The following is a 25576-nucleotide window of genomic DNA, read 5'->3' on the forward strand; positions in this document are numbered from 1 at the left end:
TTTTTTTTTTAAAGTGTTTTATTAGAAAACAAAATGCAACAGAGCAATAACCGAAACACAACACAAGCAGGGCTCAAGTGTGTTTTGTAAAAATTACCCTTTGCGGACCGCATTTGAGAGGATTAAAACGCTCTCAGGACGTCTACACGTGATCACGGACAGAACTGTTCTGCTTTAGCTGAGCCACATGGCCTTCATGTTAAGTGTTGAACTTCAACCATTTGTGTACAGAGGCATATCAGACAAATTTTAAGAGTAACCACATGTGGTCTTTTGCACAGGCTGAAAGTAATTACAGTCATTTTTCATGAATCGTGTAATCTACATGGCGATAGTATAGCACTGAAGGCATCCGGCCCAGCAGGAAGTCCAACTCTGCCCGTGTGCAGCGTGTAGACAGCCTTGGAAATTATGTACAAACCCCCATCTTTCTGGGACAACAAAACAAATCAAAACAAAAAATAGAAAATTAAAATGCCTTTTTTTTTCCACTTTCCAGAATTCAAGTGAAGACTAACGATGGTCTAATGGGGAGTGAAATAGCGGAAAAACATAAAGCAACATCAGCCATAGACGACAAATCCAAATGTCCGATGTGCAACTGTTCCTTCTTTTTAGCACAAGTGACAGAGCAGACAGCCGAATATAGAAAAAGAGGAGGAAAAACACAAGTAATATTGCTGCAAGGCAGCATTTACTCGATGCTCGGACTGCTTCTATGTCTACTATGGTCATTGCTGGACTCTCGCTGATGGTGGCTCCTCTCTTTGCTGCGACTGCGTTTGTGAGAGCGCTGTTCTCCATCTCTCTCCCTGTCCCTCTCCCTGCTGTGGCTGCGCTCCCGTTTCCTGCTCTTCTCCTCTGCCCCACTTTTGTGTCTCCTCTCTCTGCTTCGACTCCGGCTGGACCTTTTGGCCTTCCTCTCGTCCCTGTGCCTTTCCCTATCGTCCTTGTGCCTGCGGTCGTCAGTCTCTCCCCTGCTCTTCTTATCCCTGGACCTCTCCCTCTCAGTGCCTCTGTCTTTATGGTGATCCCTGTCCTTCCTCCTGCTCCTGTCATCCCCGCCGTCCCTTTCCTTTTCCTTGCGCTCGCTCCTACGGTCCCGGCTACCGCTGTGGCTTCTCTTGCGCTCTCGGTTTCTGTCCGCGCTACGGGAGCGTCGCCTTTCCCTGTCCCCTCTGTCCCCCCTCTCCCTGTCTCGGTCCCTGCCTTCCCTCTCCTTCCTCTGCCGGTCACGCTCTCTCTCCAGCTCTCGATCAAAGCTGGGCCCGTGGCGCTCTCTCTCGCGATGGTGGCTCCTGCTCCTGGACCGTTTGGGCGACCTACGGGGGCTCGGTGTCCGCCTGGGTGTCCTGGAAACAGCGACAGAATCATCTTAGAACCATTTACTTCAAAAACAAAACCACACGAGCACAATTCCAAACTCTTACGTTTTAACATTTAACTGACACACAACTTTTTTTTAAAAAGACTGTGGTATTTTTAGTCATGGCAGAGTTCAGATATTTGAAACTGATATACAGATGAGGATGTTTCATATGCAGAATACGTAGCCTTATTTATAGTGCAGTGTCTGTTTCCATGGGCATGTCAGCATTAGCAAAGGCTGATGTCACCGACAGTAGTGGTAAACAAAGTTATCTGAGATGGTGAGATCATTATGGGGTGTCAGAGGAGACCTCCCCATTTCCCAGTACACATATATTGCTTGGACCCCAGCAAAATACCCTCCACATACCGTATACATATTCTTAAGATTTAAATAATATGACCTATTCTAACTTTATTGTGCATATCAGATTTTTTTTTTTGGCAACATGGATTCTTTAAAACACACAACACACACTGTTCTGGCAAGTCAGACACACACAAGGACAGACTAATGAAATCTAAATGCCCCACTAAATATCAAAGGAGCTCCTTCAGTCCTGTGGCAGTTCAGTTATGCAATCCTTCTTTCTTCTAAATCCGCAATTTTTTTATATCTGATGTGTCCATTCAGACTACAAATATACCATGAACATCTTTAATACCTATCCCTTGGTTTTTTCATAACCCAGTAATGTCCCTTTATTGTTGATTATGCACATGCATGACTGGTCTATACAAAGTTAAAGGTAAGAGACTGTTCTACCTGTTTAACAGAGGTTTGCATGTTTTCTGTTACTTTTAGCCATTTAATTAACAAACGTGTCTCGTGTATTTTGAGCTTATATAACATTTCATGATCAAAGTCCTTGTGGAAAGCAAAAACCTCCTTTGTGAACATTACAATTTTTATATGTAGTTAATTTTGACAATTTATACTGTTAAAATGCTTTTATTAGTAATTGGCATTAAAGAGAGAAATAATAAGAAAGACGTTTTCTTTTTCTTTAGTTATAAAAAAAAAAAAAAAAAACCTAAGGGGCAGAAAAATAAGTTAACATGAAAACAAGTCAACAGCTCACACACTGCAGGACTTAAATCTGTCCCGTTTATTGCTCCATGAAAGCTATAACCTGCCGAGAAGTCTACAGCTCAGTAGAAACACTTAGTTTGAATCACTGCCGTTACCTGGAGCGCCGGCGTTCTCCTTGCCTTCCCGACTCTGCAAACCCGTCCTCGTCCTCTTGCGTCTCCTTCTGAGGTACCTTCCGTGGCCTTGCCTTTATTTGCTGGTCAATAACTTTTTGCACAGGCACTGGGATACGGGGGAACAGTGTGGAAAACCACTCCAGTTTGGTCAGGAAGGAGCGCAGCATCTCTCCAATGGTCATCACACAACCACCTCCTGCTTTTACGTCGAGCTCCTAAAACCAAATGGTGGGGGGAAATAAAGCAAGAAAAAGAAAAAAAACTCAGTTAGCACACAAATTTAGTACATTGACAAATATTTTTTTTTTTTTCCAATCTTGCCTCACATCGAAAAGCAATTTGTGATGACCAAGCACTGAACCTTCACCTCTGTTCATCTAGCTTAATCTCTCATCAAAGACCAAAAACCAATCAAATGTGCCTGGCCTTACTTATTAATAGTGGACACACAGCTCTGAATATCTTAAAAGTCTGGTCTCACCTAACCTGTCTGTTATTTCCTTGTGTCTGTATTTACAGAGTGAGCTTTAATTATGCAGCAAAAGTCAGTACATTTATACGACGCAATGCCCATCCTTCATATCCTTGACAGCATCTTCAAAAAAGTGCTAATGTTTAACTATAAACTATAACTTTAACTTAAATATGAAGGAAAGAAAGAGTGAAACATTGGGGCACACTGTCATTGTGCTAAAGGGAAAAAAAGAGAAAGAAGCTTTAGCTTCCTTCTTCAATCTCCCAAAAGCATAATGAACGCTCAAAGAGAATAAAAATTGCCCACAGTGTAAGCACAGATTGGAGCAGGTAGGTAAGTGCACACCATTTGAATAGTTATCAATTTTATATGGTAGAGAACAGCCACTTTGCACTCACGCAAACCAACAGTGCTGAGATACAATATCCAATTCACCTGCTGCACAATGGGCATCTAAAGAAAAAAACAGGGGAATTAACCAGTTGGGTAGAATTTCAGAATTATTCAATTCAAATATAATGCAAAAGAACATCAGAGGAGGCCTGGTTGCACAGCCTGGGATAAAATTAGATTTCACCTAAATATGAAAATAATTAACGTAAGCAAATATTTTACATGCATTAAATAACACAGTGTTTATTTCTTGCCAGTGTTCCAATTGCGGTTTATCCCAAATGTAGTTTTGTGCAACAAGTCCTTACAAAAGCTTGTCAGAAAACAGAGGGCATGCCTTAAAATTACAGTGACTAAAAGATTTACTCGGCATCACGTGTGGTACTTACCCCGATAAAAATCAGCAGCAGAGCAGTGAGCAAAAGTAACCTAGCTACTCAGGTTTAGAGGACAAAAACTGGGGACAATTAAGCCAAATGAAGGCAAAGGTGAAAAATCAGCTATGAGCATCACAAGGGGGTGGGTGGGGGAGTACAGCTTTTTATGAGTCACGTTCAACTGTGCATTTCAAGGAGAAGGAGAAAGAAACATGAAATTATTACCCGAGGTGACATACCTCCTCATCATCCAGGAAGCCGTCATACCATTCAAACAAATCTGTTGGGGGCTGAGTGTATCTGAGACAGGAAAGGGAGCACAAGCACAGAAGTTTAGCGTTTTGAGCTAATCTTTTACAGGAGCAACATGCTTTACACATTTGAGGTAATTATTTAAACAAAACATTGCCTAGTCATATTGCTTCACTAACTTACTTAAAAATTTTATTAAGATTTTAATTACTAATGCTCATGATGGTCTAAAACAAAAACAAAACAAAAACTTTACATCACTCCATCTCAAACCATCACAGCCATTCTGCTCGATCATCTCCGATTTGCATATAAAGTAACCTTTGTTAGCTTTATTCGTGTAAACAAGCACATCTTTATTTTTATTAATAGTCTATAATCCCACTTCCAACATGTTTTGTGTACTTGTGAACATGTAAACCTCAAAAACTGTTACAGTTAAAAGCATTATATTTTTACAAATAAATTGTAACTACATGGAAACATATCTGAATAATGTCCAGTTTACCTATGAGAAAAATTCAAAATAGATTGTCCATATTTCAGCAAACACTAATAAATAAATTCACACTGCAAAATACAATTTTTGAGTATTATATACTTGTAGTTCACAATAATGCAAAAGAAACTTGCAGAATACTTTATAACATCAAATTCTTAAAATGTACTTTCCTTTTTAGGACTCTTGTTATTACAAGTTGTACCAAAAAATTACTGGAATATTGTTATTCTAATTATAACTTAAATGTGTATAATATAGTTTTCATTTAATTATACATTTCCATATTTTGGATTATACTATTTTTAGGCAAACTGGAGATGGTCAAAGAAAACTTTTCTACACAATATGATGATTTAAATTGCAATGATGTATCTACGGATCATTAGGGCCATGTTAAGGAAAAAAAGTTTTGATATTAAAGCCGAAATACTATTGTTGAGATTAAAGTCTAATGTTGATGAGTTAGTGAAATGGTTTTAGTTACAAGGAAAAATATTATCTTTTGGCACATAAACAGTGTGTTGATAAGTTTAAGAATGCTGAGGAGAAGGTGCAGGCAACAACACACACAAACTTGGAAAAGTTGGTCAGATTTGTGCAAAGATGCAAGGATATCCATGGTTATGTTATATCACAAGACACAATAAGACAGCTGATCAAGTTGTCTCACTAACTCATCCAAACAAAAGGCATGGGAGCTGGGGCAGTTGTTTGGCTTGAAACCACAACTGTAATGTCTACATTTCGACTTTAATCTCAAAATGAGCTCGATTTTTTATGTCGTCCTAAATCTCAGTCATACTCATCTGTCCTCTGAAATAAGAAAAAAAATTGTAGTGAGTTATAACACATACCTTATATACATGAAACCAAGGGCTCGGATGTACGGAGAGTCTGTGTGTGTAATCAGGCCCATGAGCTGTTTGCGAGTCAGCTTGAGAGTAAACAGTTTGTATAGAAGACAGAAAGCAGTAGAAACAATCCCACCCGTGCCTACTCCGCGTACCTAGCGAAAGAAGACAAGTTTAAATGAAAACTTTAATTTGCAACATTGCCACAAAACTATTAAACTCACCAGTGGAAGTGCAGTGAATTATAGCTTATGTAATGGTGCACAACTGATTTCACCAGTTTACAGATCAGATTAAGTGACTTTATCAAGCAGCCATCCTTCATCCTGGCACAGAAAAAGGGGAAAGGTGGGGAGTACAAAAAGCACGTACTTCTCACTTACCCCTCCGCACATTCCAGTCTGGCCTGCAGTCTTTCTGCTTCCTTTTTCCCAGGGCTCAATGTGAGTCACCTGCAGGCACACAGACAAACACAAACCGCTTGAAAAAAAAAAAACCCACACACACCAATCAACTCTATGACTTCAAGGGATTATCAAAACAACGACAGAGATTTACTTTCCTAATATTTCTTTAACATATGCCCAATCAACGGGTCTCAAACTCAAGTGGAGTAGTTCTAACGTTAACGACGGAAGGCAATTAAGGTCACTTTAATTGATATAATAATGTTAATAATCTCTTTAACTAACAGTAATTCAAAGTTATACGCATACTGTGCTGTACAACACGACAACACCAGCTTCCCTCGCCTGCATTGGGAATTATTATATAAACCCTGCCCTCCCCGCTGCGCTTATTACTTTACGACAGTTGTACACTGCTACAACCCTGCTAGCTAAACTGGACGTGGTTACCTAACCTAGCATGCGGGTTAGCATCAGCAGATGTTATTGTTATCGTTACCTTGAAATAGATTTCGTCCACAACTTCATGGTAGGTCTTTAGCTCATAAAGCTGTACTTTGAAATACGGCGAAGACAGCACGTTGGTAAGAATCATTGGGTTAAGGTTCATAGTCTTTTCGTTGCCCCACAGGGGCAGTACGTTTCCATGTTTTCCAGATGTAGGCTTGCTAACGGCCTGCGTTGGTAGCTGGTTTCCGACGGTAGCCATGTTAGCTGAATCCACCACCGCTATGCTTTCTTTAATTTTTGCGTATATCCGGCTACAGATCCATCAACATTAGGTAGTGAACTGTCGACCGTTAATAAATTTGCCTGTTTAATCCTCGGTGAAATGTAGTTAAATTGATGATAATAACTTCCCGCCGTCGGTGTAGCTAAAGTACTGCGAGGTGGAACCGGAAGTGTGACGATTGTGGTGCACTGCTGCTGTCCTGAAACGTTGATACGTCAGCGCGTTTAACTTTTAAAATAAAAGCATGCAAGCTCGCAGGAATGGTTTAAGTTATATTTGACAGGTCAAACAAATGCGGTTTTAAAAGATGTGGTTTTACAATTATATCCAGGTATAACTAATTCAAAACACGTAAGCTTTCTGTTGGTATTCGTGTGAATGTCGTTAGCGAATTCTTATTTTGAAAAGGCTTTCCCCAAACCGGAAGTAGCATCGTCAATTTTTTTTTAAATATTTTTCTTTTTTAAAATATCTATGGTTTTGGCGTGCACATTTCAAGAATTTAGACACAAAATCCAGTTATTCCAAACATCGAGGTTTCTCTTTCAGTGTTTACTTTCATTTTTAATTATTTTGTTGAAATGTGGCTGTCTTTCACACTCTTCTGCACTAGGATTTAGAAATGAAGCACAAATACTAGATAGAAACTTTCCAGAATTAAAATTTTTATTTAAAAAAAAAAAAAGTTGACAATAAATGCAGGAAAATGTCAACAAACTGACTGAGTGTATATACAGTTAATCTCTATAAACTGATATGTGCATGTGATGATAACCAGCGGGTTGTCAGAATGACATACTGATACAGATGCTGTAAAAAGATGTATATTTGGCAGCAAAATATACATTAAGCATTGTACATCTTTAATTTGGTAAAACAAATTTGTGACTAAAAAAAATATTACTAGTATTATTATTGTTATTATTATGATTCTGATTAACTTAACATCCACACACAATTAACTGTATTAATGTCAATATTTTCAATGCTGTAACCCTTCATCACAACCAGATGAAGAAAGGTGTTCATTTGTATTGAGCATGAATTATTAAAATAAAATCTTACTATAACCACAATAAATAACCAACCAACCAACCAACTATAACCATTGTCAGTTTTATAATACTTAGATTTTACATAGGTAGAGGTGTGCAATTGTCTGGAATCTACATTTAGATAAAATCCTTTTCACAGATGTCAAAAGTTTACCTTTCTTGCAGAAAACACCTGTTAAAAAAATGAGAGAGAGGAAAAAAACCCTCTTTAACCCACAGTCATATGCCATATTTCTTTCACAACCCTCTTTTGTTTTTGCAGCTTAAATACCAAAAACAAAACAAACTCACTGACAGACATTTTGGCTTGTCACTTCATGTGAATTTAAAAAAAAAAAAAAAAAAAAAAAATCACAGCTGTACCAAAGACTTCTAACGGACATGTGGAATTATTTTAAGCATTTTTTTTAAATGAAAACCCCAGCATGAAAATGCCACTAAGTGGGGTAAGCAGAAGACTTACAGTATGTCTTACTTTTTCCAAAGAGGACAAGAAGATCAGTGCACCAATTATCTCAGTCTGCAAAACGTTTCAATAACGTGGCCTTCAGCTCCACTTCCTGAACACTAGGGGGCTGTCCTGGCTAAGCTGCACATCAGCTGGAGAGTGATTGCATAAGAGAAATTAGATCTCCCTTGGAATGAGATGGTGCAAGTTCTGATGGTAAAGCCACTGTTCAATCCTTTGGCCTCTGCATCAGAATAATACAGCACCCTTTGTGGGGACACGTGCTTTCCAAAGCCTAGCGCTTGATGACCACCTGCTCAAAGGCTCCAATTGCGACCCTGAAAGAGAATGCCGCAGTTTGTTACAGGACAGGAAAACACACACAATATAAGGATCGCCATCTGATCTGGCAGATCTGATTTTTATCATGAAAATGTGCCCCTTAAGTATAAAACATGAAGACCAGTTACACAGAGTATAAAGCAGATACACAGAGTCCTTATCAGAACCCTTATTTAGCCTTCTTCTAATTGCCCATATTTATAGTAAATGTTTGGTGTCTGGTGTCTTGCACCCCCAACCCATGGTTACATAATCAAACCCACCTCATGTGCTGGCTTCCCAAAGCTGTACTTCCTCCAGGACCAACAAACAAGCTGAGCCCCTCCTCTGCAGCAACACAAACACAAATACACATTAGAAATAAGAAAAATGAAAATCAGCTCCTATAGTCAGGGCTTAAAAAAATGCCCCACTTGTTTTAAGGTTAAATCAACCAATAAATGAGTTTTAGGCAAGCAAGATCTTTTCAGGAACAGAGGTAGGTAGTTTATACTTGAGGATGCATTTCCACACAAAAATGTGTGCAACATTTGTCTCAATAAACAGGGAGACTCATCCTTTCTTAATCTCAACACAACAAACAACTCTTCTCTCTCTAAGACTTTGTAACAGGGTAGCTATCCAGATGTGAGTTTAAACCACACCTCATGGAATTACTGTGATAAGTTATGCAATTCTTCATGAAAGATGAATCATCTTTGGCAAGATTGGTTTAAGGACTTGGATTAACCCCTAGAGACATTACACTGTTGCGACACCTCAAAGTAACTTGATCCCATCTGCAACATGGTGGGAAATGTTCCACACCAAGATCAGGAGTACACACCCTCTGCACTGGAGTCCAAGAATCCGTGGCTGAAATCCTGGCTCTGGAGGATTTTCTCAATTATATCATCTGCATCCACTCTGGTCGCATCGACTCTTTTCAGCTGATTCTCCACAGAGTTCTGCTTGACTGGGTGTCTAACAAGGGAAGAGAAACATGGGTCAGTATTGCAAATACAGGGTTCAAACACCAAGAAAAAAAATGTCATTTATAAATTAGGAAATACTATACATTGTCATCGGGTTAAATAGAGCATGGAAATAATGTAATAGTGGTCAAAAGACCACCATCTTATCAATAGCATACTATTCCAAGGTCAGAGTAACTGTCTGTATCACCTTTGAGCCTTTAAATGTATTGCAGGGCTGTCAAACGTATGATGATAAGTTGCTGGGACTGGGGGAGTAGTCTTATTCTCCTTCTCTCCTCTCTCCACCTGCTGATCACTGTGTTCAAGGATGCTGCCGATGCCCGTAGAGGCAGAACCTCCTGACCCGCTCCGCCGATGGCTCAGATCTGTTAAACTGGAGTTGTTTGAGCTGTAACCTACAGCATGTGAGGGGGAAAAACCCATATAGTAAATAAATATGAGAACATTTCCAATGATTAAAGTGAATAAATGTGTGTCACAGTATTTCTACCTGAAATTTTTGACAGCTGACTTGCATAGCTGGGTGTTCGAGAGTGACCAAACGTTACCAGCTCCTCTGGCACTGATACAGACTTTCCTGGAGTCCCTGTTAAAAAAAAAAGTGATGTATTCAGTAAATTATAATAAATTGCAGTAAATTAAATAGAAATCAGACATTTTTTATAGCTTTGCTATCATAATTGACAAAACATAACAAAACATGATAAAACATGATAAAACGTAAATGCAGCTACTGCTATCCAGTGTCATGATTAAGGAATATTGATTTCATATTCGACCCCATTACAGTCTCCCAAAAAATATCTGTGTTTCTGTAAGAAACTGACCAGTAATATTAAAGGGTATTTGCCATAAGCTACATATACGTACCAGAGACTGAGTGTGATATGTGCATGTCTCCTCCTTTCCTCCCCTCAAGTAGACCCTCTGCATTTGCCTGTGGGATCCCCAGAGTCATGGCTGTAGATGGGGGACTAAAGGGAACACAGGTTTTGGTTAACTTCATTAAAACTTATGTAAACAAAGCTTCCCTACATCAGACCTTTTGGCTTATTGTGGCATGGAAACCACAGCTGGTTACTGAATTGATAATTCACGACTAGGTGAGCTTGCCGGGTTGCTCACTGATTCAACTGTGACACCTTTTGCTACAGCTGGAACAGCTGTCGCTGGTGTTGTGCTATCATAGACACCTACTATAGCTGGAAATAACACATAAGTGGTTTCTGAATACTTTTGGGTAAGCGTTTCTATGCAAGTGTGTCTGTGGTGGGCAGATATTCTGCCACAACTGTATAAAGTGCATGTTTTACGTATGTAGATGACATTAAAATGAAGGGCAAATTCAAAAACACATGCAGCCAGAAAGCATGTTGGCTTCACAGCTGGTGTGTCCCTACTGGAATCAGCTGGTGCTTTTACTGCCAAGTCAAAATATCAACCATCCATGTAAACACACTTTCTGTGTAGCTTTGACGATAATATTCAAACACATTTACTCATAAACAACTGGCTGTTTGATCACACTGGTTAGTATTAGTTATAAGCAAGTTATGAGCAACCTCTAGTTTGACAAACAACAAAAGGCACAGTAACGTGAGTTCTACAAAGTGTGAAAAAAAGAGCATCCTTTCTCCTCCGCTTTGTAAATCCTACACACACACACACACACACACACAATGAGTAACACTCTGTGGGTGGGTGACTAAGCTCTAGACATCTCCAGGGCAACAGCTTGTGTGTTATTACACTAAGCATGAGCTGAAACAGGAAAGAAATATCAAGAAAGGCAGCTTAATGTTTGCACATGGTACAGTCTACGCCAGGAGTGCGACATTACATCACATCATTTGCGACAAACCTGTTCTACATAAAGCTTCTGATCACATATCAGCCATTGGTCACTCTTAAGGTTGGGCAGCTCAATGTTTTGGGTGAGGCATCATTAGCTCTCAGATAAGACAACAATAAGGCCTTACCTACAAAGTACTTTGCCATTACTTCTCTGGATCTCATTACTGATAACATGTGTAAGGGTGTCACTTTAGGACAGACAGGAAGTCAAGAAAGCACTTCCTCTGAGGTTAGAAGCAGACGTTTATACCTCAGGAGCAGACTTTCGTTGCAACCACAAATGTAAAGCTTTGCAGTTAGGCATGCAAACCAAATTGAGTATTTATCAAAATTAAATAAATAAATAAATATATATATATATTAAAAAAAAGATAATTTAAGAATTTCTTAGTTGCACGTGTGAGATGTTAGGTTGAAGAAGCACTCTTACGTTTTAAAACAGGGATCTCCAGACATAAGCTGTGTGGTGATGACAACCTGTGACAGAGACAAGAGCAACAGGATTGGCAGCTTTAGAAAGGAATACAAAGGCATACAGCTTTCTGCTTTCTAGTTTGGTTTCACACGGTATCTTTTAAGTGTGGTTAATATAATAAGATTTTCTGAGAAAGTTGATTGCATGTCTTTCTCTTTGCCCCTGGAGGAACACATATATTTTAACCTCATTCCCACAGTGCAGGTAGTTTACAAGTCACAAGCTCAGACATGTCTTGTCTCAGCTTTCAGGGCGCTCACTTTTTCCCCAATGTATGTCACACATTCAGCTTCCTCACATATATATGTGTTCTTGTCTATTGAGAAATTCACTTAGTTTTCTTAATGTGAACAGACAAACAAGAGTGAACTACTGAGCTGTGACAACACATGACCAGTGTGATAGATACTCTTAAGGTCCCTTTCCATCTTATTTATTGTTGTTTTAAAGCTGTGTGTCTTGCATCATTGTCATACCTTGAGAATTGAGTTATCTTGTCTGGTGTTCTTTGTGTCATATCCCTCCAGGAGACAGCGTCGTACTGTGCTGCCAGACCCAGCAAACTCAGACAGGTTCAAGTCAGCAAAGCCCAGCTGTGCAGAGTGAAAAGTGACAACTCAACAAGTTTGAACTGATTAGAAGTCAGCTGACATACCTTAAATATAGATTTATTTATTTTATTTTTTACAAAGGATCACGAGATTTAAGTCCTACAAACACAGAAATTCAATGCAGGTCTAGTTATGGGAAACAATGTAACCTGCATGAGTTGGGATCTTGGAAACTTGAGAAATAAGATTGCTTAATTCTTTAACTCCTCATTGGAGTTATTGGTTAACATGTCAGTCTTTTTTTCCCCCCCAATCAGTGACCAAAGCCAGAAACTGCAAGCTATTAAAAAAAAAAAAAAAAATTCTCAGGGCATCTGAAGGACGCCTCGTTATCATCGTTATCTTAGAAAGGTTTGATAAGACTTGTTATTAAGCAGATTTCTTTCCACCACAACAATTCTACACACTTTAGAAGAAAAGTGTTACCTTTGCGTATGTTTTTCCACCCTTCAATTCCTGAAATGACAAAAAAGTGATATCACATCATTTGCCTGTTTATTTACTATTCCTTGCCTCTATAAGTTTTTGCAGGACAACTAAAGTCCGTGAACAACAATGAACTGCTGTGTTGAAGTTACAACAGTTCTTCTAACCTTATGTAAATAGACACTCAAGTCTCTGTTCACTGCATGAACTATGGCTATGGAACAACTCACACTGTGCATTCTAAATTGTGTCAGCAAAACAGAAACAAAGGGTTTTGTACCTTGCGCACCGACACACGGCACACACAGGGGTCTAGCACACCCGTCCCAGCGTTGGCACTCATCTTACACATGAAAGAGAATTTCTTCTTCCAGCGCACACAGTTGGCTTGGACGGGCTCCCTGTAAGACAAGTGGATTTAATCACTAGTGGACATACAGATATATCACAGTATCTTAATAGCTTCCAAATGTGTGGAGAAGAAAGGATTAGCACTTATTCAAGCAGTAAACAAGCTCCTTTTATGCTTCCGCAATTCTCAAACTGGTGTGCTGCATATAAAGTTTATAGTTATTGCTAATTTCCAACCCTTGTCCTTCGTTGTCTATCAGATGATGTCTTGAGATAACTCATCCTCAGCAAATATTTAACTGCAATAGTCTGATATTGAGTAACAAACATGCGTATCAATTTAGCACATTCTTTTATGTTAGGAAATGTCACAGTTTTATTTTTGTATGCAGGTTTTCAAGAAGTATAATGAGATGCTTCTAAATAGTTTTTATACTGTCCTTCTAAAAGCAGCTCTCAAAACCACAAAAGTAGCCAGGTAGTTTTTTGGGCAGTAGAATAAAACAGAACACATCTTTATTGTTGTTCCACATGTGCAATGAAACTGAATGCAATCCTATCATTGCAGACTCTCTATCTATCTATCTATCTATCTATCTATCTATCTATCTTCCAAAAAGGAAAGTTATGGTTTGGACAAGTTATTATCGAGCAATTACATCTACAATCACTGAGACACAAAAGCTCCATGCACAGGATCACCAGTCAAAACCTGAAAAATCAGCCAAATAAATAAATGATAGCTAAAACTTTTACAAACTTTGGGAACAAAGTTGTTTTATTGTTGTTGTTTTTTTAAGGTATGTATGGGTGGGTGGACGGACGGACGGACGGACGGACAGACAGACAGACAGAGTGTTTGCAGGTTATTTGCAAAGGAAGCAGGAAATAAAAAGCAGTGGTTGAGGCAGGATAAACTTAAGAATACCGTGTTTACACAATAGTTTAGGGAGAGTTACCATAGCAAAGTAATGAGGGCCAGCGCTTCCGACTCCGTTTTTCCAGAGTGACTCATTAAAGTAACGTACAGTAAAAAACAGCGTCCCAGGAGACTATGACCTAGCATGCGCCTTTGAATTGAAAAAACAACAATCTGTTCTGGGGCTTCTCACTGCCATAAATTAGGGACACGTGATTACTATAGATTTGTATTTTTTTTTAATCATTAGAAAAACAATGAATGAAAGTATAACTTTAAATATTTGTTTCAACCAGAGTCAGTGTTATATTAAACAAACAAACACCCCAATGTTAACCATTATTGTTAATATCCCAACCGGTGGTCTCACTGTTCCACTACACAATTAACAGCAGTTGTTGCTTAGCAATTGCTTAGATAAACTTTACAAATATGGGTTAGATTTTTAAAAAAGTATCTGTCTCTTGAAACGACGAACGAGAGTCTCTGTGTTCGTTTTAATGCGTTAAATCACTCTGCTGGTCTTTTCTGTTGCCTCCTTACATACAGGTCTTCAACTGTCGTTGAGGTAAGTTTAAGTTGTTTAAGTTAGCGAACAGCTGGTGTTGAGTTAGCTAAACGTCAGCTACGAATACAGCGGAATGCTGTAGGCACCGAAGAAGCAACCACGACGCAATAAATGCAAACAGATGTCAAAAATAAGCTGAATTTGGGCCTGACTGATGAAAGTCTTCCCAAACAACTAGTGACCTGTTGCTATAAATAGCTAAATTAAATTATAAGAAAAATCTTACCGGGAGGACTCTTCAGCAAAACCTCCATCCAGTAGTCTGACTTTACAAAATAAAACTCCGTTGACAATGGGAACCGACGACAATTCCTCCAAGTCGAAGTCCACCTTAAATTTAAATCTCTTTTTCTTCATAAGAATAAACGACATGATGTGAGACTGTGCAGCGCAAGTATCCGGGTGAAACTGTGGAGGTGGTAGACAGCCGAACACTTTCTCCGAGCTGTCTCTGCTGCTCACTCAGCTGTCGCTGCTCTGCAGACACGACTCAAAGTTCAAATCTCTTCCTTCCCACCCACTGAAACACAATATTAATGACGCCAGGGAAATTCCGCGGTGTGATTGGACAGCTAGGTTAAAGGGAAAAAAAAGAAATGCCGACAGCCCGAATTTAACGTGTGTAGGTGGGTATTGGTACAGTTGTTACAGTGTGGCTGAAACTCACTGGGGCAACACCAGCAACACCTCTTGTGGGGGGTCAGCACTGACCATAAAAGACAAAACAGAAGGTGGCATGTGACAAAAGGAGGAAATGCAAAACAAGATGGTTTAAAGTTGAGTTGTCCGCAGTTAGCACTATTAAAATGTAAACGTTGTTAATAAATGCATGGAACAATGTCATCTCAGACTGTATACGGTTTAACCTGACCTGACCTTTATCTTATCTTATCTTTCTATCAGTAGTGAGCAAAGTGATCATTACAGAAGTAATTGCTAGCTGAGGACAAAAATAATAATAAAAAATGATAACATTTACTTTCACAAAAAAGGTTTGGAAAACCTGAATAAAGTTATGCGAAAAGGTTTTTACAGATGTGGTGCTGTTCATTATGGCTATACATCCCCAATTTGTTCTCATCTGTCCAAAGGATATTAGTCCAGATATCGCGTGGTTTGCTCTGAGGCAGTTTTGCAAACCTAAACTGTGGTGTGATGTTCTTCTTATTTCTTTAAGCATCACATGTTGTGGCTTTGGGCTGAATTTGCTTGGGCATCCACTCCTGGGAAGACTGAACGCTTCAAATCAGCAAACTGCCAAAATCCCTGCTTTTAAAGAGGTGCTCATACTTCCTGATCAATTAATAAACCTGGTTGTTACTTAATCGCTTAATTACCCTGAAATAAGGAAGGATTTACTTTGTTTTTAGCATGACTACATGCAGTCCGGTGAAATCTTTGTTTTTCACATGACTTTACATTCTATAATAAAATCAGCTAAATAAAGTAGACTACCTTAACAAGATAAAATAGAGCAACGTGCAAACAGGATGTGATATGAGAGATGAAAGAATTATCTTAATAAAATTTAAATTGAATGCGTTCAGTTGCTTTACTGAAAAATAAAAATATATAAAAACAACACATGGGAAAAGTACCAGATAGCACATTATGGCTGTGAGCAGCTTTAATCTTCTAGCTTATGGTGGAGATGTTTGAATCTACTAAAAGACTGATGGATAAAAGTTTTTTTTCTTTATCTAAAACATAGCCTCATTTGTCAGTAATGTAGACGTGCGGACACTTTTGGGTGTCATCCATGGGAATGGCAGGAAGTATCCAACTTGTGGTTAGACGTGACTTTTATACCGTTCACAAAATAAACCAGAAGTCGCTCAAATTTAAGCAATCCTGAGCTGATGCATAACCAGTCAACAGGCTGAAACAGCAGTTATCAGCACATATAGTATAGGCTACTCTACACTCGTAAAAATAAAGGTGTCAACTGGAACCAAAAGTGGTTCTTTAGACTGATACCATAGAAGAACCTTTTTAATGCCACAAAGAAACTTTCAAGCAATAGTTCTTTGAAGAACCATTTCTTTCAGTAGTTCACTGAAGAACCTTTAAAGGTGCCCCAAAGAACCATTAAGAAATGGTTTAAATGGTTTCTCAAAGAACCTTTTTTAAAATGGTTCTTTGAAGAACATTTAAAAACTATCATTTTTCTGAGAATGTGCACCTTTCAGAGACATTATAGTTTTGCCTTTTTATTTACTTTTTAAAATGCTTTGGTTTTCAGTCCAATTTACTTTCAGTTATTTTCCAAAGTGGATTTGATTGTTCATATTTAAGCTTAGTTTGCCTGTCTTTTTGTTTGCTATAGTACAGAAACATTTATCAAGGGTACGATTTAAAAGTGTAGAACAAATATTACAACACAAAGGCTGTCGTGTCAGGGACTGCTTGATTGTTCAGTTCGTTTTTGCTTTTTTTTTATAAAGTTGGGGGTTTCTTTTGTTTTTGTTTTGTTTGTTTTTTTTTGTTTGTTTTTTTTTTTTTGGGGGGGGGGGGTAATTCAAGTTGACTGAAATCTGGTTTAGTTACCTATAATAACCTCAGTGTGTTATGCATACAGTTTAGTATTACCCCGTTGCTGTTTCTGTGCAGTGAAACGTCGCCCTCTGCTGGAGAGGAGCGGTGCTGCGCTGTACTCACACGTCCTGTTACATGAAAAGATTAAATGTCCTCTGTTATGCACTCTCACATGTCACATGGGCAAACGATGATTAACTTCGGTTTTAAAATCATAAGCCGGATTATGCATATGGTCCCTCCGTGAGTTTTATTTTTTTTTCTCCACCGCTTTCATATGCTGCCATGTTTCCCGCTTTTCCGTAAAAAACTCTGTGTAGTTACGTAGCCTACACTGCTCCGCCCACAGATCACTGCAGTTCCCCCGAAACGCTCCGGAGCGCACCTTTGCATAGGGCAGGCTGCAGAATAACCCGAGTAAAAGCCCGATTTGTCACTGCCTACGACGAGTTCGCATGTGGATTTTGCATTGGATTTATGGGTGATTTTCAGTATGGCTTGCTAATTTGACTCCGACTGCAGGACGGCTCAGGTCTGGACCCAGTTTGCACATTAGCTCTACAATGTATCAGACGTTACGGACGTTACTGTCAAATGCCCGGTGCTGGGATACCGACAGTGAGAGGTCGTACCAGGACCTGTTTGAAAGGCTCGATACCAACAAAGATGGGAAGGTGGATGTTGCTGAATTACGAGAGGGCCTCAAGGCAATGGGCATATTCCGCCAGGGTGCTGCACAGGTAAATATCAGTCTGCTGAGGGAGAGGACTCACACAGAGATATGAGTTTCAAGTCCTGGCCTGCTCGTTTTGCATGCATTTCCGTAGTAATGTGACACTTAACAGCCTGTGTGTGTGTGTGTGTGTGTGTGTGTGTGTGTGTGTGTGTGTGTGTTTTAGAGACAGAGAGTGAGACACTGTGAATATAAATGAAGAGACACTTACACTATATCTCTACCTTACAGAAAATAGTGTCATCTGGTGACCAAAATAAAGACGGGTGCCTGGACTTCAACGAGTTTACCAAGTATCTGAAGGAGCACGAGAAGAAGCTGTGGCTGACGTTTAAGAGCCTGGACAAAAATGATGATGGTAGGGAGAGGAGGGAGGTTGCAAGAAATAAATGAACGCTCTGCTTTAGTCACATGGCTTTCCAGTGAATGTTTACACAGTCACATACTGCAGCTTGTTTCACTGGAGTGTTTATGTGTCAGGGCGCATCGATTCCTCAGAGATCCAGCAGTCTCTTGCAGAGCTGGGCATAGGTGTCAGCGGAGAGGATGCCCTAAAAATCTTACAGAGGTTTGACCTCCACTTTTTACGCACTGTGACATGTGTCTGGTTACAATGTGTCTGAAGAATAAAATTTAAGATTATGTGAAGTATATGTGATCGGATAGTGTACTTCCATACAATAATCATACATTTCATAGGATAAAAACTTGTGTTTCCTCAGTATGGATATAGATGGAACCATGATGGTTGACTGGAACGAGTGGAGGGAACACTTCCTGTTATGCCCTGCTCACAACCTGGAAGAGATTATACGCTACTGGAAACACTCCTCAGTATGTATCATATAAAATCACTCACATATACTGTCTGTATCACAGACAAGTGCTTTTAGTGGACGTACACACACAGAGGCAGTTGCTGTGAAGCGAATCACATGCTGTGTAGTCCTCTCGTGCTAGCTTTATAGATTTCCTCTGCAGTTCACACAAGGCAGCAGCTTTGGAAGTGGTGACCTGGGCAAGATAATTAGGTCATAGCAGCACACTCTCCCCCCCCCCCCCCCCCCATCTTTGATTGCTCTAGTACTTGTTCAGCGCAAGATTTTAGCCATGAGCCAAACAGTGCCTGTCCTTCACAGAGCTTGTATCTGAATTTTCAGAAGTCTTTTTCAGGCAGAACTGCATTGTCATACAGGAAACGTGCCCTACAGATGACCGCAGCAAGTCCAAGAACCTTTGCCTTTCCCCTTAGCTTTGCATTAGACTGCCAGTAGAGTGTGTTTTTAACTAATGATGTGTTCCATTTATCTCAGAAGTCAGATATCAGAGCTGGGTGTCTCTACCGAACTGAGCGTGCTCCAGTATTAAAGTAGGAAAAGAGGGAAAACAGGATTTGTTGTGCTTCTTAGCAAGGTAGAGCCATGTATCCATCACTGGCAATACTTATAAACCGTGCTGCAGGACATTCATGGATGGAGTCTGGTCAGTGCTCTGTGAGTGGCTCATTTAGGGAGCTATACAACATTGATAGTACAGGTTAGAAGTTGTACAGCTTTACTGTGTTTTCGTATACTGCTGCCATGTTGGATTGTTAATTCAGGTTTGGTGGGGCTGCACTGACATCTTGAGTTGTAAGTCCAACTTGAGGCGGCGTTACAGTTGAAAATTCCCACTTGGCACTCTAAGTTTGACTTTCAGCTTCAAATAGAGCTCACAGTAGTGCTTTAAGCTTTGGGGAAAACGCTGCATATACTAGATAAGGGTTTATTCAGCTCGGTAGTTATTCTAGTGAAAGGACAAGGAGCTCAAATCATTCTTTGGCTCAAAGGGTTTCAGCTTTTCCTCACTGCATATCCTTTTTTACAACCCTTTTAAATGATTTACACATCTAAAATAGTGGTGGTTGTTGTTTTTTTTATAATGTTTTCATCTTTTGGCTGACAGCTCGTGTTGAAGATTTTGTAAATGTTGCCTTCTGGTTACAATATAACTGCTTCTGCATCACTGACCTCAAAAAGGAGAAGTTGTTGTTTTTGACCTTGTACATTTGAAACCACACAAAGAAACCCTTAAGTGGCACAACCCTTCAGTGAAAGAGTCATTATCAAAGGCAAAGAAATTCACCTATAAGGCATTTTATAATGTGTATTACACATAAAGAGAAATACTAATAAGAGTCTGTGTTTGTATCTACAGTATTATCCCGTCTGCTCACAGACATGCAGTCAGAAGAAAAATAAGGGTTTCACAGGACTCTATGCAGTCTTTTGAAAACAATGTCATTGGACAGATGAGACCAAGCTGGAGATGTTTGGCCATAATGCACATCAATATATTTAAAGCTGTGAAAACCAAACTCAGCATATCAGCACAAACGCCTCATAACAGCTGCCAGCACAGAGGAGGAAGTACCATGCAGCCACTGAGTACGAACCCCTCTGTATAATTAAGTATTCTAGAGTCAAATATGAGGCCATCTGTCTTGCAGAATGAACAGAATGGCTGAAAAAGAAAAGAATCAAGGTTTCAACCTGAAATCCTGGGGTGGGACCTTAAGAGAGCTGTGCCTGCAAACCTCAATGAAGTGAAGCAATGTTTTAAATAAGAATTCATCCACATTGACGCAAAAGACTGATAAAAATGATCATACTTAACGTTATTGTTGCTAAAAATGGTTCTGGACTGCTTAGAGTCCTGTGAGAGCTTTCTTTTTCCCATGACTGTAAATCAGATGTGCCAGGGTTCATGAATTTGGTCTCGCTGAGTAAATCTGCTTATGTAATCACTAGGTTCTGGACATAGGTGACAGTCTTGCAATCCCAGATGAATTCACAGAGGAAGAGAAGAGCACAGGTGGCTGGTGGAAGCAGCTTGTTGCAGGTGCTGTGGCAGGGGCTGTTTCTCGTACCGGTACTGCCCCACTGGACCGAGTGAAAGTCTTCATGCAGGTGAGAAATATGACAGAAGTGGAACAAATAGATGGATAAATAGATGTCTGTGACCGTGTTTTACTTAAAGCATATATTTGCACTGCAGGTTCATTCTTCAAAGGCCAACCGGATAAGTCTGCTAGGGGGCTTTAAGCAAATGATTGCAGAAGGAGGTGTGACTTCGCTGTGGAGGGGAAATGGAATAAATGTTTTAAAGATTGCACCCGAGACGGCGATTAAGTTCATGGCTTATGAACAAGTAAGGAACCATACCGCTGAAATGTGAATTTTTTTTTTTAAATACTTCTGTTTGCAGCTATTAAATGTAGTAACAAATATTGTGGCTTTTTACGTTTTCTGCTACAGTATAAGAGGTTGTTATCATCAGAAGGAGCGAAGATTGAGACCCACCAGAGGTTTCTGGCTGGCTCTCTGGCTGGGGCCACAGCACAGACAACAATCTACCCAATGGAGGTAACAAGATCTGTGATGCTGCCTCACTGGATGTGGTAACACCTCCTCTCCACGCAAACCAACCGAATCTGACCTCTTTTGTATTTTTTATGCATTGCTTCTCTCTTAGGTATTAAAGACGCGGTTGACGCTTAGGAAAACTGGCCAGTATGCAGGAATGTTTGATTGTGCCAAGAAGATCCTGAGGAAGGAGGGCGTCAAAGCTTTCTACAAGGGCTACGTACCAAACTCACTGGGCATCCTTCCCTACGCTGGGATAGACCTGGCTGTTTATGAGGTATGCTGGCTTTGTGACGCATGGATATTTCACCATGGATTGCACTTCAGTTAATTAGATCATTTATATGCACACTAAACCAATCCATCGTGCAGAGTTGCATTAAATTAAATGAGAGAAAGTTTTGTGTTATGCTGATTTTGCACATTAGCTGAATTCTCATTTCTCTTATCATAACTCTCTAGACTCTAAAGAACACTTGGTTGGCACATTACGCCACTGAGTCAGCCAACCCTGGAGTGCTGGTGTTGCTGGGCTGTGGAACCATCTCTAGTACCTGTGGCCAGCTGGCAAGCTATCCACTCGCACTTGTGCGCACTCGGATGCAAGCACAAGGTAAACACAGCCTGATATTTGAAAATAGTAATGACATAACTAGGTAGCCCCTTCGTACCATAATAATAGCACAATATTTTTCAAGGTGGGCGGGTTGCATTTGATGGTGTAAAGGTTCTGTAAAAGTGATCCATGTTTTCTGTAAATATATACTTGTGTTACAGCCCACGTAATGTAAAGGGGCTCCATCTGAAAAAGGGCATTCCTCTTTAATGTTGTTCACTTTGAGATGAAAGTTGTTTTTTGAGTGTAACATTTAGACAGGGTCATGGTCTCACAAACTGACAAATCAGTGCTATATGAGTAAAGAAACGAATAGACAAAAATGTTGGCTGTTATTGGCCATTTTATTAGTTACATGTTGCTGTTATCAGGTTGGATTCTTCTTGGTATAGATTCAGCAAGGTGCTGGAAACATTCCCCAGAGACAATCCTTGGTTCATACTGGCATCCACAATGTGACTCTCCTCTTAGATTGAAATCTGGTGATTGTGGAGGCCATCTGAGGAACAGTGAACTCATTGTCATGTTCAAAATCTCAGTTTGAGATGGTTTGAGTTTTGTGATATGAGGTTTTATCCTGTTGGAATTAACCATCAGAAGATGGTACACTGTGGTCATAGAGGGATGGGCGTGATTAGCAACAATACTAAGGTAGGCTGCTGTGCTTGAACAATGCTCAGTTGGTACTAAGTAAGGTGCCAAATTGGTACTTTTGAAACGGTGCCGGTGCTCGAACCGGTGCTTAAGAATGGAGAACACAAACTTTGTCCAAAAACCTCTTACGTTTTTATTTTCAGCAGTCTCTTTTTTTCTGCAAAATGATAAGCACCGTCCAGCCCCATGCACGGGGCGATCCGCACTAACTCGCTAATGGAGATTTACCACATCCGCAGTAGATGTGCTCAGTGAAAGGTCTCGCAGCAAGCTATCAAATACGGTGCATTTCTCGGCTTTTAAAAAAACGCTATGCGTCACCAGGTGTTTCATTAGATTCGAGGTGTTACGTCCTTTGACAGTATCACAGTATCACCTTAAAGCACTTGTTGCAGGCTGCTGAGTTTGCATCTTTTGCTGTGAAGTACAGTCAGACTTTTGACCGCTTCGCCTTGGGCATTTTTAATCTGTAGCTCTGCTCTAAAAGAACGTACGTACCTGGGCCCGCCTACTATCCTTGGAAAGGTAAAATGATTGGCTGGAATCCAAAGTGTATGACATCTCAGGAAAAAAAAAAGCACCGAAATGTGCGCTGCTTTTCGGTCTGGTTACTACCGTTTATGTCAGAACCGGTGCCATAATGGCACAGGGTATCGGTACCCATCCCTAGTACTAAGGGACCCCACATGTGCTAAAAAAAAAAAGTATTTCTTCCACCATTACACTGCCAGCAGCCTGAACTGTTTGATACAAGACAGGATGGATCCATGCTTACATGTTATCTAACATCAACAAGGCATTTTCACCAAGAGAACTGGCACTCGTTGGATGTTTTCTCTTTCTAACTATTCTCTATAAACCCTAGAGACGACTGTGTGGGAAAATCCCAGCAGATCAATAGTTTCTGAAATGGTCAGACCAGCCTGTCTGACAAAAACAACCAGCCACAATCAAAGTCACTTAAACGATTCTCAGTTTGAACTTTAGCAGGTCGTCCTGACCATGGCTACATGTCTAAATATGTTGAGTTGCTGTTATGTGACTGGCTAATTACATATTTGCATTAAGTCAGTTGGGCAGATGTACCTAACAAAGTGGCCAGTGAGTTTATTTTTTGCTTTTTAATTGGTTCTCTAACATAGCTAATATTTCTTTGCAGCATCTCTGGAACCATCAAACCAGCCTTCTATGAGTTCTCTGATGAAGAAGATTGTAGCCAAAGATGGTGTTTTTGGACTCTACCGGGGCATCCTGCCGAACTTCATGAAAGTCATTCCTGCAGTCAGCATTAGCTACGTGGTTTATGAGTATATGAAGAGTGGCTTAGGGATCTCCAAATGATACTGCAAAAAAAGGTTTACTTAATATGTCAGACTTGAAAATGCCTGAAATAATTCCAAAAAGACAGACGGCAATCAAGCATACAGTGCATGTTTTAAGAGCCGTCTGCCAGTAGTTAAAGCATTAATAATTTGTGGTATGCATGCTCAAATGTTTTTTTTCTTACTGTAAAACATACCATTCTTCCTGCATTTACTTGCGTTATTTACACACAAAAAGACAGTTCTGGAAAAACACTAAAACGTGTTAAGTATAATGGCTCATTTCATTTATGCCACGGATATTCCTTTAAACTGTGATGAAACAAATACGCGACATAGCGTTGTGCGTTTCCTTTGTTTGAAAAATGACGCTATGTCAGCTGAACCTTTCACATGTCTATGCACTGTATACATGGTTTTGTAAACACCTGCCCTAAGTGACAGCGGTTCCAAACAAACTGTTCTCCAATCAGCAGCTGTCCACTAAAAATAGCTGGCTTGGACAAACGAATACTTGTTAACACTGGAACAGTGTGTGAATGAAGACACACATCTTGTGCAATGTGAAAACCACCGATCTCTCTGTTTGATAACGATTTAAATGTGCCTTATGTGTGTGTAAATCTGATGATAACATCAGAAGATGTGTTTTATAACTATACAAATTACTGTATATATGTTTCCAGTTATGCTTATTTATGGGATTTAACGATGAAAAATACTTGCAAGAAGCATATGTTTGTCATGTTTCAATCCTCATTTCAACCTAGTACATACGCACAACACATTCCTGCTACAGTTAACATTCATTCATTTGTTTCATACTCTTTCACACAGCCAAGTGGATGGAGTTTAGATGTAGCATGCATGATAACAATCTTCTGTGTTTAGTTTATGTGACATTTTCTGAGCTTGAAACTAGTCTTGATTTATTAGCTGTTGAAACTTGGTCCTTCCAGGGAGGCTTGAATGCTGATATTGCCTCCTCAGTAATGTAAGGATCACTGATTGGAAACTCGGTCTGATGTGTTGAAATCTTTGCCAAGTGGTCAATAAAGACAAAAACTGTGGATTTGTTTCCACACAGAACATAAACTTTGTGTTGGTGTCAGTAAGGAACTTCCATCCGGTTAGCATCTATGATGAAGGAGATGAAACAGAAATACAAAAACTGAGAATATTTTTGCATCAGCTTTGTATTTTTGATTGAAATTTCTGGGTGCATTTTTTTTCCATAACAAATTAAATCCTCCAAAATTAGGAGGGAAGGGAAAATGTGTACAGTTGAATTTTGGATTCTTGCTAAACAGCTAAACAATTCTTTCTAAACAATTGCAGGTCCAGAAATCTTGTTCCTTGAACAACTTGTTTGGATGTGTCATCCATTTGCCAAAGTTTAGAAGAAGACCCAAATTGTCACTGTCAGATGAGAGGAAAATGGTTAGGATGTTCAGGAACCATCAAGGCTCAATCCTGCCACGAACTTAAAACTCCTGGAACACAGTCAGAACACAGTCATGTCCACACTGAAGTGAGTTTACATCACCAAGGACTGAGAGAAGCCCCTGCTCCATAAACCGTATCTTCAAGCTCAAATGAAACTGCCCACATAGACAAGTTAAATACCCCAGGATTTTTGGAAGCTGGGGCCTCAGGGGGTATAGACATACTATACAAACCGCATTTTTAATTAAACGTTTGATAGTAGGCATCATAAAT

The 25576-nt window shown here is 39.7% G+C and overlaps 3 protein-coding genes across 4 annotated transcripts; 1 reads left to right on the forward strand and 2 right to left on the reverse strand.

Annotated features, from left to right (window-relative positions):
• Window positions 1-30: 30 nt before the first annotated feature.
• prpf38b (pre-mRNA processing factor 38B) lies at window positions 31-6764 on the reverse strand. The gene is made up of 6 exons (XM_085255891.1): window positions 6334-6764; window positions 5811-5879; window positions 5431-5582; window positions 4062-4122; window positions 2557-2792; window positions 31-1352 (listed from the first exon to the last, which is right to left on the reverse strand). The coding sequence occupies exons 1-6, from the start codon at window positions 6541-6543 to the stop codon at window positions 695-697; spliced, it is 1386 nt and encodes a 461-aa protein (XP_085112017.1). The 5' UTR covers window positions 6544-6764; the 3' UTR covers window positions 31-694.
• A 448-nt stretch (window positions 6765-7212) lies between these two features.
• Window positions 7213-15120, reverse strand: LOC146553731 (EEIG family member 2-like). Its single transcript, XM_085255892.1, has 11 exons — window positions 14820-15120; window positions 13036-13156; window positions 12756-12785; window positions 12195-12311; window positions 11674-11720; window positions 10260-10363; window positions 9880-9975; window positions 9577-9784; window positions 9239-9375; window positions 8676-8739; window positions 7213-8408 (listed from the first exon to the last, which is right to left on the reverse strand). Exons 1-11 carry the CDS (start codon window positions 14963-14965, stop codon window positions 8366-8368), a joined length of 1113 nt encoding a protein of 370 aa, XP_085112018.1. The 5' UTR covers window positions 14966-15120; the 3' UTR covers window positions 7213-8365.
• LOC146553732 (mitochondrial adenyl nucleotide antiporter SLC25A24-like) lies at window positions 14424-24952 on the forward strand. 2 transcript variants are annotated; one of them, XM_085255890.1, is made up of 11 exons: window positions 14424-14593; window positions 17651-17868; window positions 18093-18219; window positions 18342-18429; window positions 18584-18695; window positions 20651-20809; window positions 20898-21050; window positions 21158-21265; window positions 21375-21542; window positions 21728-21878; window positions 23695-24952. In XM_085255890.1, the coding sequence occupies exons 2-11, from the start codon at window positions 17692-17694 to the stop codon at window positions 23874-23876; spliced, it is 1425 nt and encodes a 474-aa protein (XP_085112016.1). In that variant the 5' UTR covers window positions 14424-14593; window positions 17651-17691; the 3' UTR covers window positions 23877-24952. The 2 variants fall into 2 exon arrangements, with proteins under 2 accessions (XP_085112016.1, XP_085112015.1); XM_085255889.1 differs by lacking the exon at window positions 14424-14593 and having other exon boundaries at window positions 17478-17868.
• Window positions 24953-25576: the final 624 nt, after the last annotated feature.

The sequence above is a fragment of the Mchenga conophoros genome, linkage group LG18 (assembly GCF_057382185.1).
Source record: "Mchenga conophoros isolate Kocher_MC1m ecotype Shallow Benthic linkage group LG18, M_conophoros_male_GT1.1, whole genome shotgun sequence".
NCBI classification, from domain to species: domain Eukaryota; kingdom Metazoa; phylum Chordata; class Actinopteri; order Cichliformes; family Cichlidae; genus Mchenga; species Mchenga conophoros.